This window comes from Necator americanus, chromosome III (assembly GCF_031761385.1).
Source record: "Necator americanus strain Aroian chromosome III, whole genome shotgun sequence".
NCBI lineage: Eukaryota > Metazoa > Nematoda > Chromadorea > Rhabditida > Ancylostomatidae > Necator > Necator americanus.
The window spans coordinates 30934765-30951534 of record NC_087373.1 but is presented as its reverse complement, the minus strand read 5'-3'; the positions used below and the strand labels follow the sequence as shown (position 1 = coordinate 30951534).

The 16770-nt window shown below is 38.0% G+C and overlaps 1 protein-coding gene across 1 annotated transcript; it reads left to right on the top strand.

The window, feature by feature from the left end:
• Window positions 1-8962: 8962 nt before the first annotated feature.
• RB195_011524 (uncharacterized protein) lies at window positions 8963-16388 on the top strand (the record flags this gene model as incomplete). The annotated part of the gene is made up of 10 exons (XM_064192974.1): window positions 8963-9332; window positions 13631-13746; window positions 13831-13960; window positions 14037-14219; window positions 14732-14829; window positions 14922-14983; window positions 15041-15149; window positions 15213-15377; window positions 16082-16207; window positions 16290-16388. 10 exons carry the CDS (start codon window positions 8963-8965, stop codon window positions 16386-16388), a joined length of 1458 nt encoding a protein of 485 aa, XP_064050557.1.
• Between the last annotated feature and the right edge of the window lie 382 nt (window positions 16389-16770).

Here is a 16770-nt window from a genome sequence, read left to right as displayed (position 1 = left end):
AAAAAGAATCACAAAAAATCCAAAAAAAAACAATCACGGATCGATCAAAAACGTTGTTCCTGCAAAATATGAAATAAGAATGAGCGGTGATGATAGTTCTGAAGGATGCATCCAAGTATATGAAAGTAATTAAAAACTGTAGAAATTGCTCGAATATAGAGGATTTGGGAGTACTACAAGCATGGATTATTTACCGAATAGCTGTATTATGGTTAAGAATTCATTCCCAAAACTGTCTTTTATGAGCATTTTCAAGTCGATTTCATTTTTTTTTTTCGTTTTTTCACTGCATCAATTATTGTGTGGAATTTATGGGGTTCATAATTCACAGAGTAATTTCGAACCGAAATTTTGGTGAGAGAGTAATACAAGCAATTAGATCAATTAGAAATCAAAGCCTTACAGTACATTAAAGTAAGTGGATGAAAGTAGTTAGTAGACTATTATTATTATTATTATTATCATTGTTATTATTATTATTGTTATTAAAATTATTACTTAGTCTTATTGTTTATTGTTCATTTTTAAATAATTATTCTACTATTTAGTGGATTACTAAATATTTGGTAGATTAAAGTAGTTAAACGGCGGTTCTAAATCTCTGCTGTTTTGATGTTTTCGTATGAAAAAGCCATTTCCAAGCCATATAATACTAATTATTAATACAATATCAAATATTAAGTAATTATGGCTACCCTGACGTAATGTCAGTAATTGGAAAAAGAGAGAAAATAAAACGCTTGGGCCGCAATCAGACCATCATATTGCTCTCATTCCTTTTTTTTGGAAATTTTTAGTTCAAATTCAGGTTGGAGCCGGAATTGTCTTAGCAAGAAGGAATCTTTGTTCTTTTTTTCTCCTAGGATCACCCTACGAATCTGGGGATTTCAGATGGAGAGTTCCTATACGGGGTCGTGGATTATGGAGAGCAGGGTGATTTCGTCCATTTCTTCCAAATTGCCGCGAAAAACGGCCCGGAAGATGTGGCGCGTGCACAAAGCTGGCGCGCTCAAATCGAACTCGTTGTGGAAAATTGCGCGCCGGAACGTTGGAAGTCGTATCTTCCGGGCAGCTTTTTACGGCAATTAAGAAGAAATGGACGGAATCACCCTTCTCTCCATAATCGACGACTCCGTAGGCATAACCCACCTGAATCCCGCACCACCCCAGATTCGTGCGAGGATACCTTTAGGATGGGCTTCTCCTCCTACTGTTAAACACAACCATAGTCGTGCGCTAATATACAGCCAGTAGCACACCTTGTGACGTCATCGAGTCATAACCCAGCTAAATAAACGGATTGCTGATGTTGAATTGGGAAAAACGCTATGTGCAAACAGTGTCCGTGCGGTGCGATCACTTGATGGCGGCGACCTTGTAGCGCAACGATCCAGGAAGTGCTTCCCACCCATATGTAAACATACAGTTTTGTACAGTTCGTATAACGGGTAACGGTAGGTGGCGAAGTGGAAAAATTCACATATTGATCGGGGGGCGAAAGTTTGATATGGAATTCTGTACACATTGTGTTTGGATGTGCAATGTACCGTAAAAAAAAAGCCCGAGTCCAATGTACAGCGTACTTTCGGATTACGTTCCAGCAAAACGTTATCTCCAAAAACCTGATCTACCGATCAATAACTAATTCCCTTTGATCTACTAGTCAACATACGGCTGATTTCCCGTTACTCCGCTTACGAACCCGTCAGTCGTAATGGAAACGAACTGCTTAACAATTGAAAATTGGAGCTACAGCTATTGAGAATTTTCATTGCGTACTGGAGAGTAAATTTCTCTCCTAATTCAATTTCAACGTTTATTGATCTACATATCTTTCACCACTCATCAAGAAAAATTAAGAAATATTCTTATCAGGTGATCCTTAGCCATCGATTTTTTTTCGTGCAAATTAAAATTTTTATTGCACTAAATTTGTACCAAATGTAATTTATTATACCATTCTAAAGGTTTGTAGTCTCTCATATTGTGATTCACTAAATTGATTTTATATGAGCCTTATTTTAAAAATACTTGGAAGGTATGAAGTGGATTTTTGACCTGACTTGGATAAATGGGTTTGATTTGATTTGATTTGAACTGGGGTTAGGTATGTGCTGCTCATATGAACGGAGCGTGATGTTGGAGTCCAAGGAACAGATTTTGAATACTGGATTCATCTAGGGCAACGAAAGTTGATCTGATTTATACAAATTGAGATTAGATAGTTTTGGATCTTTATGGAATATTGTAGATCACACCACCTGTGTCGACCTGTATGATAGTCGCAAGCGAGACTTTTTCAAATTCTTCTGTAGTCCCATTTCCCTTCTTTTCTCCTATCTTTTGCGAATCTAAGAATTCAGATAAATATTATTGGTTTCCGGTGGTTCAACGTATTTGTAGGTGAAAAATATTCGCAGAAATCTTAAGTTTTCACTTAGAAACCCAACTTTCTTCATTTGAACTTGATTCTTCAAATAGTTTTGAAAAGTTCCTTTTTTAAAAGTATGAATAGGTATCACTAGACATTTTTAAATTCTTAATCTTTGAAAACGTCTCGAAATTTTCTGAAACTTTTCTTCAAATATCTCAATTTCCAGTTTTCACTTCCACAGTTTTTTTTTGCAATTTTTCTAGTAGTGGTGAATACAAAAATTTTTTGAAATTCCTAGAAAAGTACTAGCTAGCAATTATTTTATTATCATTGGTGTTTCTTCCATGGAAAGGTGAAAACATGCCTGTTTTCTTGCACCAAATATGCAATAACCACTTTCGAGCGCACTATGGGTAATCCATGAATCCATGTATTGCTCTAAAATCATGTAACTGACTTCCATATTCCTAAAATAAAATATTATTTCATGATTAATTTGTCGTTCAAATCCCTAAAGGACTTAACTCTAATTCGAAGCTGTCTCAGGAAACATCTGACGTAACTATACAAATTCCTCCCTTCTATAGTTACCAGTTTCTGATTGAAATTGCTAGAGTTTTTTGTTGGATTTCGCTTGCGCGAGCCTCAATATGTACATATGAGTTATTCCAGTTGGGTAAGATATGTAATTAACAATTCATATTTCGATGTCTTGCTTTTTGAACAAGCATTTCTTGCAAAACTATCAGGATCCATGACATAATCCAGAAATCCTTTCCATATTTATTGCATTTTCCGCAAGATACTTTTCTGAGACCATTTTGATACCTAAGCGATGTTCATTTTGATCGGCAGAGAAGACTTATCTCTTGAGATTTATCCTCTTAGGATTCTCTCAGGATATCTTAGGATTTGTGTGGATTAAATTTCACACACGTTCCGGTTACCAGTTATTTGAACAACAAAAAACAAGTGGAGAAAAACAGTAATTATACAAAAACTTCACTAAATAAACGTGTCCAGTAGAAAGTAAGTAAATGTGTTTTCTAATCTTTCGTTCCTTATTCAGGTTTTGTTCTATGTACGCTTGTATTATGTTTACAAGATACTGTCATGAACTGGTAAATAGTAAATATTGTAGTGGGATCGCATAAATTGGTACTATGAACATCAAGACATCGCGCTCGGCGCACATAGTCGGCGTCACATGTGTTCAGCCAGATGAACGCGGCGCACCTGCCGCAACGCACACACACTTTCCTCTGCTTGACGAGCGTTCCCTTTCCTCTTCCCCATCCTTAAATCTGAAGCGCATAGGCGTCATCTAGGAAAACACATTCAACGTCGATAATATTTTCACATGGACGAATCACAAAAATGCCTCAATAAATGCTTTCATAGTGGACGCTCGCGACGCGTACGCGGTTGATCGCACACTTCTGATGGGAACGCTCTTGTGCCCCTTTGGCGATCCGTGGCCATTGGATTTGGTCTCGTGGCTGGCAGAGCACAGTACAGCGGCGTTCATGTTAATTTCACTTGTTCCTAACCGTTGCTAACCGGCTTCCCATGGATCAATTTTAATCCCAATGAATGTTTTCAGTTTGTCCTAATACTGGAGGTAAAAACAATTTTGATAACTTCTAGGCAACGAAAAAGGAAACTAGAACTATTTCTGCGAGAACACACTTTATTGCTACTCAGTTTTTAAGGGAAACCTGATACTAATTTGCTAAAAGTTCTAGTAAATTAAATATCCTTTTGGCTCTTTAAGTTATGAATATTTTTACCTATTTCGTTCCAGGACACCGATATTATTGATTATCAGGGGTATTTTGGAGTTTCTGTCATTCGTTGATCGCAACAACTCATTTTCTCGTTCATTTGAGATTTACTGGAAAATGAATATCCGTGTATACGTTCCAGCTACCGATCTGGTTCCTGCTTTGATCCACGCCCACTTGCATCTGTGCTTCATATGATTGAAAAATTTGCAGAAATTAGAAAATTTATTTGACAAGTGGGGTAGGATTTTTTCTTTTCATTTCATTGCATTTCTTAATAGTAGCGCTGCGCGTAGCAAACGCGGCGCGGTTGTCTAGATCCACATAAGTTGTCGTACAACATAAGTTGTCATGTGTGGCTAGCTGCTGAATCATTGGGATCCGGTGACCTCTAAAAAGTCTTACTTGTCTTGAAATCCGTGAAGTTGATCAGATTAGACAATTTGTATCGTTTAGTCCTGAGTTTTTAGTTTATCCCTATTCTTAAATCAGAATTGAGAGGCATTCGGTTCAAATCCCGAATCGAGCGCTTCCTCATCTCTCAAAAAAGGTTAGTCTTCACTAGTGAATCAACCTAGAATATTCCAACTATTCTGTTTTTATTTTATTTTTGAGTTTCAATCAAGTGAATTAAAATAACTGTAATGACCATTCCTGTGGATTAAATGATCAGGCAGTTTATTAGCGAAAGAATCATTGTGTTACCAGAATTTTTAGAGAGAGTTCTTTCGTATTTTTGCTCTGTTGACTAATAGAAGTTGATTCTTTTTAGTAACCTCATCAAATGAAAAATTTGTGGTTTACCTTGTTTTTTTTCACGACCAAGTCTCAGGTCTCATAAATCTGACATAAATCTGACATTTGACTGTCCATCATTCCTGGTAAGGTACCAAATTCATTTACAGATAACCGATTTTGTAGATCACATACTAGAATTGGGCTGGAGGAAAAAAAAAGATTTTCTCGAGGTATAAAACGCTTGTTGCCTGATATCTGGATGTAACCTTTTCCTTCCGTTTAGAGAGAAATCCAGACTCCTAAGGTTTCTCAAATTTTCACCTCATTTTTTCCCCTCCCTTCTATTCCTATTCATTCATAGTTGCACCTTTGAATTTATTCCCGCATCGCTTCGCGTCGCTTGTACATATGATCAAAAACGACTACAAACTTGTTCTCTTACCATATACACAGGTGCTTATGGACTGTTTTAATTGATCGGTATGTTTTTGAGATGGGATTGACATAAATGTGAACCGGTAGACGAGATTAAGCACCGGCAGCGGCACAAAGATGACCGGTTCAGAACGCTGTGATATGCGGGACATGGTCCACTAAACCATGTGTTGCCCCAGCGTCAAGAATTAGGCAGGGCAGTTAAACGTTAGCATCGATAAAGTTCACTTCGGATTCGCTTCGGGTCCAGCTTGAATCTAACGGACCTAGTGGTTCACTTCCCACTTCCAGACGACCCCAACCCTGCCTGACCTCGAACTGTCGTCAGCGTGTGTGTGTACCTTCCCACTATGGGGCACATTTCAATTCAAATCCTTGTTTTGCTGTACTAGTTTGTAGCGATCGCATGGTGATGGGTGACGGATTCAACCAGTTCCATACGTTGGTGTGCTTAATCGTCATTCAGTGATGACCCATTTCTATATGTTAAGGGCACTAACGTCTATTCATAGTGAAATCGTGGAAAATGATTTTCAAAAATATCCGATATTCTCCGGCTAGATGATTACCTTCTGAAAATTACTATTTTAATGAATTTTCGGAAGAAAGGTGGAACTTTTGCAAACAAGGAACAAGGAACAAACACGGAAGTGTAGGAGTCTGAATTTAGCGTCACATAAAAGAAATTGATTAGGTCTTACTGTTTTCAAGAACTAAAATCCATAATTGATTACTGTCAAACAGTGACGAACGATAATATGTATAACCAGGTGAAATAAAGGAACTACGCCTACTCACCGGCATTTATGTTCACCCAGGCAACCGCGACGCATCCGCTCTGCAGTTCACGGAATTTCTTCGGCTGGAAGATAGTTGTGCGTGACGCTCTTTTTTTTAGTGGAAATCTTTCTCAGACGGGAATAAAACCCTATCGATCAAACAAACAGGCGTACCTCCATTTCTTTGCGTAGATTAAAAAAAATGATTGTAAGTAACCATGGCCAAATTCCACTTTTGTGCTAAAAATCAGGAAAATTTTACACCATCGTTATCGCGGACATGGATTTTGGCCTTTAGGCAATTGAAGGTTTCGATAATTCTTAAGTGATCTTGCGAAGCTTCTTTAAGGATACCTCTAGTTTTTTTTTTGCGCTTCCTAGATAAACTACAAATAGCGGGAAAATTGGGTCATTCAACAGATTAGTGAATAATGCTACGATAAGGATGGAATTTATGGAAATCGATATTCTTGTGGAAAAAAAATTGGCCCGTTAAGGGTGTAAATAAAAAATAAACAATATAAATATTTTATAATGTAAATAAAAAATAAAAAAGTGACCCGTTGAGGGTGTGAATAAAAAAAGATTAAGGTGATTAGCTATTTTAATTGTTATAAAACTAGAACTATTTGAACTCCGGTCTGCTGAATTTTACGACTTTTCTGGAAGCACTTGAGATTATAAATTTGATTTCGCAATTGATTTATCCTGAAATCGATCAAGCATCAGAGTCACATAAGCTTGTATTCGCTATAATCACCACTTACTGTACAACACTGTACACCCTACCCAGCAATCCTAATCGCTACCATTTCCATTAAAAATTCTTTTCATTTTTTTCACACCTATACTATCCGTGTCTCTTTCAAAATTAGTTGTTTTTTTTTGCCGGTCCACTTTCTGTACCGCCACGTGACTATCACCGGTGTGTTGCACTTATTTGATATTGGTTTTTTTTCGGTGCAGGTATTTCTGGTCACTGTTCAACCGTATTTAGCTCAGTTATTCAGGCAGTAGATGTATTACGGGATTCCACAAATGATCCGAGATTCTCTGCTTGTGTTATTTTTTTTTTGAAAAAAGAAGAGCTCAGCTCAAGAAACTTTTGAAATCTAAAATAAATTCTCTGCCCATTTTCAATAATCCACTTCCATACTCCCTGATGGATTTTCAATACCTTTCCTCCAGGGAAAAAACTTCAGTGCCTTTGGAAATACAGCATTACCAATTATGGATAGGTGCAAGTTTAAATACTAGTAGTTTTTGACACTACTTACATTAGATACAAGATCCTTATTGTTTAAAGGAGAAAATTAGTGCATTATTTATTTATTTATTATGTATGCGAATCGCTTGTAACTTACGATCACTAATAGTGTCCGTCAACAAATCGTACAAATATGGTGAAATTCTCGCCAGCTATGGCCGTTCATGACGGTGGCGACGTCATCATTCACGGAATTTTTTTTATTGCAAATACGAGATATGATGCACAAACAAGGACTGCCTGGTACAGGCGAAAGGGCACACGCTTCGTTTCTCGGCCTCGTAACGAAAACGCATGAATTGAAAGTGAATATGTATGAAAAGAGGAAAGTTTGGATAGAGGAGGAGAAAAAAACGGGAGTAAGTGAACAAAAATAGGGATAATTTGTAAGAAAATAATTTGGTCTGGTCTTATGGTCGCCAATTCTGATGTGAATTTTAAGATATTAGTCTGTTAAGACCTTACGTAGACCTCAAGAAAACTTTCTATAATTTCACGATTTTTTGTAGAAGCAGTTATTTTCCGTGAATGAATAGGCGAATGAATGAATGAATGAATGAATGACTGAGTGAACGAATGGACGAACGACTGGTGAATGAAAGAATGATTAGTGAATGAATGAATGTTTCAGCCACTAGGGCACAATGCTTTTGACCACGCCTTTCCAAGAATTGCTTATATTTCTTACTTCCCTTAAATTTCTTATTTTCCTATTCATTAACATACAACTAATGATAAATATGAAATAAATAGGAACTTAATACACCACCAACAACAACAACAACTACTACTACTAATAATAATAATAGTAATAATAATAGTAGTAATAATAATAATGCATCTTTAAGTTGTGATTTCTTTGATTTTTTTTGCTTGTGTTGTACCTATGGTTGCTTTTTGCTCTGTGCGAGAGCCACTTCTGTTCAGAATCCTATTTAGAATTATGTAACAAATTGATCAGTTTTTTAGCGTTTCATTCAAAAAAAGGATCTATTAACTAATCAACCGGGAGTTTTTGAGCGAAAAATCCTGCGATGGGCTTTTAACACCTGGATTTTTACGCTTTGGAACTCGTCCGAATCCTCACATTCGAGTTTGACCCCAGCCATTTCACCGGCTGTCCCTGTTCCACTGAATCGTAGCTATTCATAACGAACCGAGCATGTGCAGTTGTTTGCTTGCGGCGAGAGTCCAGCGGCAACATTCGGCGGTCATCGCCCGCTCCGCCCATTTCGGAGGTTCACACCGACGGTTCCGCGTCGTGCTGCCATAACGTGCCAATTGACGGCTTGAATCTATTCTAATCCCTAAATCGATCCGTATCTTTTTCAAAAACTTCTGACACTAATGCACTGGAAACGTATTGGGATCGTCGGCGACTAGGGTGATTGGTTGGGTGTCGTTGTTGCATCGAGGTGTCCGGTGCGTTCGCCGTCCACCCACTCGCTCATCGTCGTCAGCGTCCCGTTGTCGCCAGAAAACAGGGGTCAGAAAACTGAAACGTCTACGGTGCGACTCGTTCGGTGCAGCTTTCACTTCACGCTCGTCTCGTGTCGCGTTCCAAATTTCATTTTCATCCGCGCGGATGGACAACGGAGCCACCGACAACTGCTCCAGTATCACTGCCACCACTCCTCCGACGGAAAACGATCAGGAACGTCGCAAAAAGAAACCGTACAAGGAGTTGACGTTACAGGAGAAGGTTCAACTGATACGACTCGCCGAGGAGAATTCGGGCATGAGCCAAGCGGCAATCGCTGAACGCTACACGATAGCGAAAAGCAATGTGTGTCGAATACTGCAAAGGAAGAAGGAATACCTATTGGCTTATGAATCGGCGGGTTATGCGGGCTCAAGGAAGCGAAAACTAAAAGGAGCAGCTATGGAACTGACCGCAGCGCCAGTGGATTCACGACAAATGGGACTGCTTGTGCCGGCTAACTCCGAAAATTCTGGTGAGAAAACATTTTGCGTTGTTTTTTTGGACAATTCCTAGAAAGTGCTATTTTGCCTCCTTTGTTTTCGTATCGCTTGTAGGCGTGAATCGTTCTCCATCCTGACTTTATCCACAATCTCTGTTTGATTTTCATTTCGGTCCAATTCTCATGTATTTAGCGTGTGTTTCTTGCTCTTAGATATCTTCTTCTACTTTTTTCTCCTCAGGTGTTCTGGTGTTTTCCTTCCTCACATTTTTATTGCCGTCTCAACGTTTTTCTTCCGATTTATGCAGTAGAGGCTCGTTCAGTCACAGGAAAAGAAAAGTAGAAAAGAGAAAAGTATTTTGCCTGCCTGATTTGTTTTTTTTTTTTTTTATTTGTAGAACAAGGATTTGCTGGGTTTCTTCACTTTCGCCTCTTTTTTGCCACAAGTGAAGATATAAAAATAAATATTGGTATAATGAATGAATATAAAAATCTTTGCGTCACTGACAACGGATGAAATTTTCCTTGCAAATTTTCCCAATCGACCTGGAAACATAAAAATCTTCTCGATTTATTCCCTTGCACTAACATTTCCGCACCTAATTAATAGTTAACCGTAGAAAATCCAGAAATTTATGCTCCTTCGTCGAACATTCCCTGAAACTTTTAAATTACGATAATTTTCTTTGTTCTATCAGATCATTAAGTGTACTTTCACAAAATGGCTGCTAACTGCTAGAACTTGGTAGAATATTCCTCAACAAAAAAAAATTCCATCGAATAGGTAGGAAAAAAGGACTCGGACTTGTGATTTATCGTTATGCCCTAGTGGCATACATAGAGCGTGAGTTTTTTTCCCACCGTAGGTTACGTATTCTCGCTATCGTAGGGATTCCGTGGAGTTTCCGGAATCGTAGAATATCTAACCTATGACCGGAAAAAAAAATCTCACGTTCTACATATACCACCAGTAATGCGCTACGATAAAGTACAGACCTTGCCGGAAATTTTCTATTTTCGATTTTCGTGTACTTCGTTCATTTACGAAAATACAAGATTTTTTCGAAGTAGACGGACCCTTTTTTGAGAGGTCAAATTTTTTGAATCGTTTTTCCTTCGCGCCAATTCCAATTGTATTCGACCTGCGCAGCCACCGACCGTGCCGACACAACGTCGTTTGCCGTTTTATTCTCGCACCACTCACTCACTCACTCACTCCATCGTTCTCCATTTCACAGCGAGCGCCGGCGCTTCCGTTTTCACCGTTTTCGATCGCTGTCAATACGCTTTTGTAGAGAGTGTAAAAAAGTGCGATGCGATGCGATGCGGCGAGAGTTCATACTGCGTTTTAACGTTTTGTGTACGTAGTGCGACGTACGTAAATATTCACACATACACACACACTCACATACACATACAGGTGACCATAGAGAGTTTCCTTACAAGTTTTTCCGTATTTTCTCGTCACACAATGAGTTCGGAGATGAGTGTATATATATATGTGTCTGTGTATACGTATGTGTGAAAAATTTCCGAGTGATTGGGACGAGGATACGGCGAAACAAAAAAAAAACGACGGGCAATGAAAGGAGACTGTTATTTGTTTTTTTTTTTGTAACCAATCATTTCCTTCCTTTCTTTTCTGGAATTTATTGAAATATGAAGTGGTTTTGAAAGTTTTTCTTACTTATTTCTTTTGGGAAAATCAATACTACATAATAGAAGGTATCTTTTAGAGTGAATTAGCGATATTTCTGCAAACTATTTTAGAACTTTGATCAAAAATTACTTGGGAAAACGGAATCATTTAGAAAAAAAACTTTCTCTTCCTTCCGCCACACACTCTAAATTTCAGTGTGTGAACCTGAATAAGTTACACATAGTTATACAACACAGACTATATTTTTCTTCTGTTCTCAAAACTTTAGTTTAAAAAATTCAAATTTACAACATTAATTAACAAACAAATTAACTAATTAAACAACTAATTAATTAAAACATCATAAATTCCTTCTAAAAAAATTAATTTTAACGTAGATTTTGAGTTTTTGAATTTTCCCTGTAATTGTGGATATAATAGTAAAGGTGAGAAAATACGCATAGTTGATTTTTCTTCTTCTAGGTGACCCCATCAAGACCATTATTTTTAGGAGAAAAAAATTCTGGCTGTATCTTCCAGTTAAATTTATGCTATCTTTTATGAATCCGGAAGCCTTGACAAAATTTCAGTAAACTAAAAAAATACCTGCGTAGAAGCAAAGAGATCCCTGCAAAACTCAAAATGTCTTTATAAACTCTACTTTAAACTGGAATATGGTGGTGGAGTTTGATTTGAGGTTTGTGTTTATGGGACAAAAGTCCTCAGATGATGCCCTCAGGGGTAACGCACCGTTAGACTTCGTAGAAGATGCTAATGATAGTGTTCTGAGATAGTGGTTTAGAAAAAAATTTGTGGTATGATTTTGCGAAAAAAAATTGACAAAATCGAAAAATAAGTATTATTTTTCGATCCATATACAACTTTGAATTTTCGTACTTTATTTTCTTTTTTCTTTTGAATTTTAGCCTCTTCAACTTCAGAACCTGAAAATCTTTCTTGCCGGGATGTAGTTTCTTGAACAAAATTCCTCCACAAATTGTTATTTTTCTCATTATTGCTGTGCTATTGTTGAAGAAATCATGTTCTCATCCCAATCCCAATTTCGACGTCCCAATTTCGTTTTTTTTTCTTGAAAATTCCGCAGTGTATTCCATGAAAATCACGGGAAATTCCCCTTCAAACCGACCCAATTCTTCACATGCACCACCGCTAGGCGATCCAAAACTCCGTCGTCCTCGATTTTTTCCGCTCGCTTTTCCAGCTTCATTCATGCAGCGAAATGCTCGATGATATCGTCATCGTTCTACGTCTGTAGTTTGCTTTGTTTATGTATGTGTGTTTTGTGTGTTATTTTCGATTTTCGCCCCCACTCGGCACTTTTTCATTCGTACGTCTTGACCCGTACTTTTTTCCGGATCCATGCCCCGATTCGATGTATCTCTTTTAATAAAGCGATTTCATTGTTGCAGCAGCAGCGATCTTGCACGACGACATCCACACATTCGGATGCACTTTTAGGCGACCGCGAGAAAGCGCAGATTCTCAAAATCGTTCCGCTAACAAAACATAGCAAATCGAAAAAAATCTTTAGATACTATTACCTTTTCACAGCCTGTTTCACGTATTCGCGTTTCTCATTAATAAAAGTCAGGTGACCCAGCCGAGAAGTTTCTCCTGGCTATGCGATCTTTATCACGTTGCTATGACCGAGTTCGTTGCGAGAATTGCGATTTTCCCTGAAATCATTCGTCAGTCATTGAAGGTCACATCGAGTTAGGGAGTTACAGAGGCCTAAAAAGCTGAGATGACTACTTACTGGAAGATTTGAATGTAGTAATTTTGTTTTTTTTTAGGACATCGTTTTTTAAAATTAAATAGACCCATACAAATTTATGGCAGAATATTGTAGACTTAAATTATTATTATTTCAGAGAATATTACCATTATTTTGCGGAAACAACGATAATTTTACAATAATAATGATAATAATAATAATAATCTACGAAATAATGGCAATTTAATAATAATAATAATAATAATAATAATAATAATAATAATAATAATAATAATAATAATAATAATAATAATAATAATAATATTCCGCAGCTAATAGTTTCCAAGAATTCCTACAGTGAGCTAGGATTTGGATGTCAGCTTAGCTGCACAGTTTAGACAAAAAAGCTAAAAGTGTCTATTTTTTTGAAACACCCTAACTTTCCGATTCCGTTCGGACAAAACGGAGTTTTCTCCTTATTTCCATCAGCTCCGGTGCAAATGACCAGTGATCGAGGTCAGATTCAATTTCTTTAATTTTTCAATTTCAGTGATCATTATCAATTTTGATTCCAATTTTCAATTCAACTATGATTTACCCACTGTAAATAAAATCGAGTTTTTTTTCAATAAGGTTCTCAATAAGGTTTTCAAAACTAGGAAATATAAATGAATTAGATGCAGAGACAGAACAACTATACAAATAATTTTGAATAATTTTATTTTGATTTGTAACATTTCTATATATTTGTAGCGCGCTTTTAGATTTCTCTATTAGCACTCCAGAATATCGGTCTTATGTTCTTTTACCTGTTTCCAAGAATTTGTAAGAAAAAAAATTTGAGGGAAAAACTTTGAAAATTTAAAAAAATCAAAAAAAAAGAAAAAATCAAGCTAAAGTTCTGGTAAGATTCCAGACTTTCTATTGAATGTAGATCAAATAATCGATTGAGTTCAGGTAATGAAACTCTACGAGCGCATATGTACAAACAACATCAGATCTCGAGGATGTTCATGTGTCGATGCTGCAATTGGGCGTTCCCCGATAAAACCAGCTTGCACATGCATATTCAGGTACGCAATTGCGGACATCGCCGTTTATTCGCCATCTGCCAATCGTTACGCATTGCTCCACTGTAATATCGCAGCTGATTTTAGGCTAGAGAAGAAGGGAAATCGATTACGGTACCAGTAATTGGAAAGGGACTTGCTCCAGATGGTATGGATTCTCCGTACTCCACATTGTCAATCAATAATAATACCTTGCCACAAATGCAGAATCCTGGAGGTAAAAAAATGTCATCTTCGGCTCTTCGTTTTCTTTCACCGGCAATATCCATAAGTACGGCGGTCTTTTTTTTCAGTGCTGAACCCTACACCTGGATTACCTTTCTTTTCCACCGCCCCACCACCTCCGCCATCGTTGCCGTCGACTGCCGAAGATATGAGCCGACTACGGGATCGTCTGGTGTTGAATTCGTTGATGACGCAGCCTGGGTTTGGATTGGCAGCGGCATGGTTGAACAACTTGCCGAAACCTATTCCGAGTAAGTTAAAGTTAACGTTAACGTTAAGAGTAAGTTATTAATTACGAGTAATTAACTGGGGACATGACAACTTTGTTCTCAAAATTCAAAAATATTGTTTTCAAAAGACAAATTTCATATATTTGTTCGTGTACTAAAATTATTTAAAGTAAATTTTGTTCATATATTTCTTATGCAATTTCCGAGTGTTCCACAGATAACTACTAGAGAGTTTAGAAAGCTAACTTCTATTCCCCCCTCCTTCTCTCCCCCCGTGAGTTTCGGGTGATTTTTTTGGCTCTACGAACGAAGCGAACGAAGAGCACAAAAAATTACTCAATATCTTTACATAATTCTTGACTTCATAGCCGAAATTATGTGATCATCGTAGTTCACTTATTAGCAGTTACCAGTTAGTTACAAGCAGTTCTACAACATTCAATTTCATGCTCAACTTATTTGATGGTTTCAAAACCAGTAACATTAGTATTTTGGGCCTATAAGTATCGATTTTTACTCGACACCACGTTTAGCCACAAAACCAATGGTTGATTTGGTAAAAGCTGATCCCCGAGAAGAAGATGAATGTGAAGTTAATGTGGACAACGACTCGCATACCGATGACGATAAGGTTAGTGTTGATTCTCGTATGGACGAACGCTATAAGCGGAACTGAATCACCTTCGTTGAACCGCAACAAATTACAACATCAAGTACTTTTAGCTCAATGTCTCCAGTAGCGAATCCGATGAAGGAAAACCCTTGGTTATCAAACGAACGGAAAGGTTCCTAATTTCTGTCGTGAATCTAATGCAGTAAGAATCGATATATTGATTTTGTAGTCCGTGCGAAAATGGCTCTGCAACTAGTTCGGATGGTTCGTCAAGTTCCGCTCATTCACCGGTGAATCTGTTCAAGAAAAGCGACGCACCAAGCGCTTTCCATCACCTTGTGAGTTACCGGAAAATCCGCTGACCTGAGGAAATTGGAAATATCGGGCGTTTTTTTTTCCAGAACGTTGACTCACGTTTCGTCGTCTCACCGTCGCATGTTTCACCGTCAGAAACGCATTCTTCTGCGAGTCCAAACGGTTGCTACGATTGTGCCGTATACAAGACGAAGCTTACTATGGCAGATAACAAGTGTCGATACCTGGAAAGCCGAGGAAACACTTTGCAGGTGGGCGCTGATCAAACTCAAGGCCTTCAGAAGTTCATCCTCGTGCTCGAGTAATGATTGTAGATTGTCCAGAAAGTTTTATTGGTTTCAGACACTAGATTTGTAATGTTTCAAATGTCAGCTCCGTTTCCATGTTTGATTTGAATCCGAATGGATGAATTTGCATTTGAACTTTCTTTTTTTTTTGCCAATGTTCCTAAACTGGTCTGTACTTCTAGAACGTAGTAATAGGTTTACCTTAACAAGTTTAAAATATTCCCGTATCACCTGCGATTCGATTTTATGAACTACTAGGAAAACAAGTTTTTCTGACTCTCTATCCCTGTGGGAAGAATTTTTTTGGATTTGACATTTATTCAAACCGCTTTGCACTGTAGTTTGTATCAATTTTGTATGCATTTAATTGCAGTTTGTATTCTGTATTTTGTTTCACTTCAATTTTTTTCTCCACCTTGGAGTCGGAGCAACCACTAAATACTCTAACATACTTCATTCGCGATCATCTGCGAGCGATTGTAAATACTGTGGCTTTGAGCGCCACCATTTACGCAATGTTGCACCATAATGCACGTCTTTTCGACCGCACCAAGAATACGTTGATTTTATTCGGAATATAACAATATCAAACAGTTTTTTTTTTTTCATCAAAAACCAAGTTAAAGTCAAATCTGCAATTTCTTCCATGAGAAACTGCTTCTTTTTAGACCGAAGCTGTTCGCGCACAAGCGCAAATCTCGTCCGCAGAAGCGGCGCTTCGTGCGTTGGAAGCGGAAACTCGTGCGTTGAGGGAACAGACTGAGATGCTTCATAGACGACTTCTTGATTGTCAGGTAGGAAACGGTCGAGTCTGTGGTTGTTTAGTGTGAAGGCTCCCATTTTTGGATACAAACCATTCAAACCTTTGAATTTCAGGAACAAGCAGTCCGTTTCATGCAATGTGATCGAGCATCGAATCCACAAGCGGTGGCTCTTTTCATGAATCATTTGATTCAGTCGACAATCATTCGTTAGAGATCATCTCTGGCGAAAGAAACGCAGACACATGTCAATCCACTTCAGTTTAGCACTTCACTTTGGTGAATGCAAATATTCATGTTGTTACCATGATAATAATATTAATAATAATGACGCAAAAATGCAGACACGCCTTTCACAAATTGTCTTTCCTTTTCTTCGCTATTTATGGTGACTCGTTTATGGGAAGTAGTACTTCACAGTCGCCAACAAACGCGTTCCACCAGGCTGACGCGACGCGTGCTCGATGAAGGCGGGCACCTTGCTTTACTTACGAATCCGTCGATCGGTGGCGCAGTTTTGCTACGGTGGTAATCTTTGAACAACGGTATCGCTCGTCGCCGTCGCGTACGCGTCGCGTCAGCTCGGTTGAACGCAT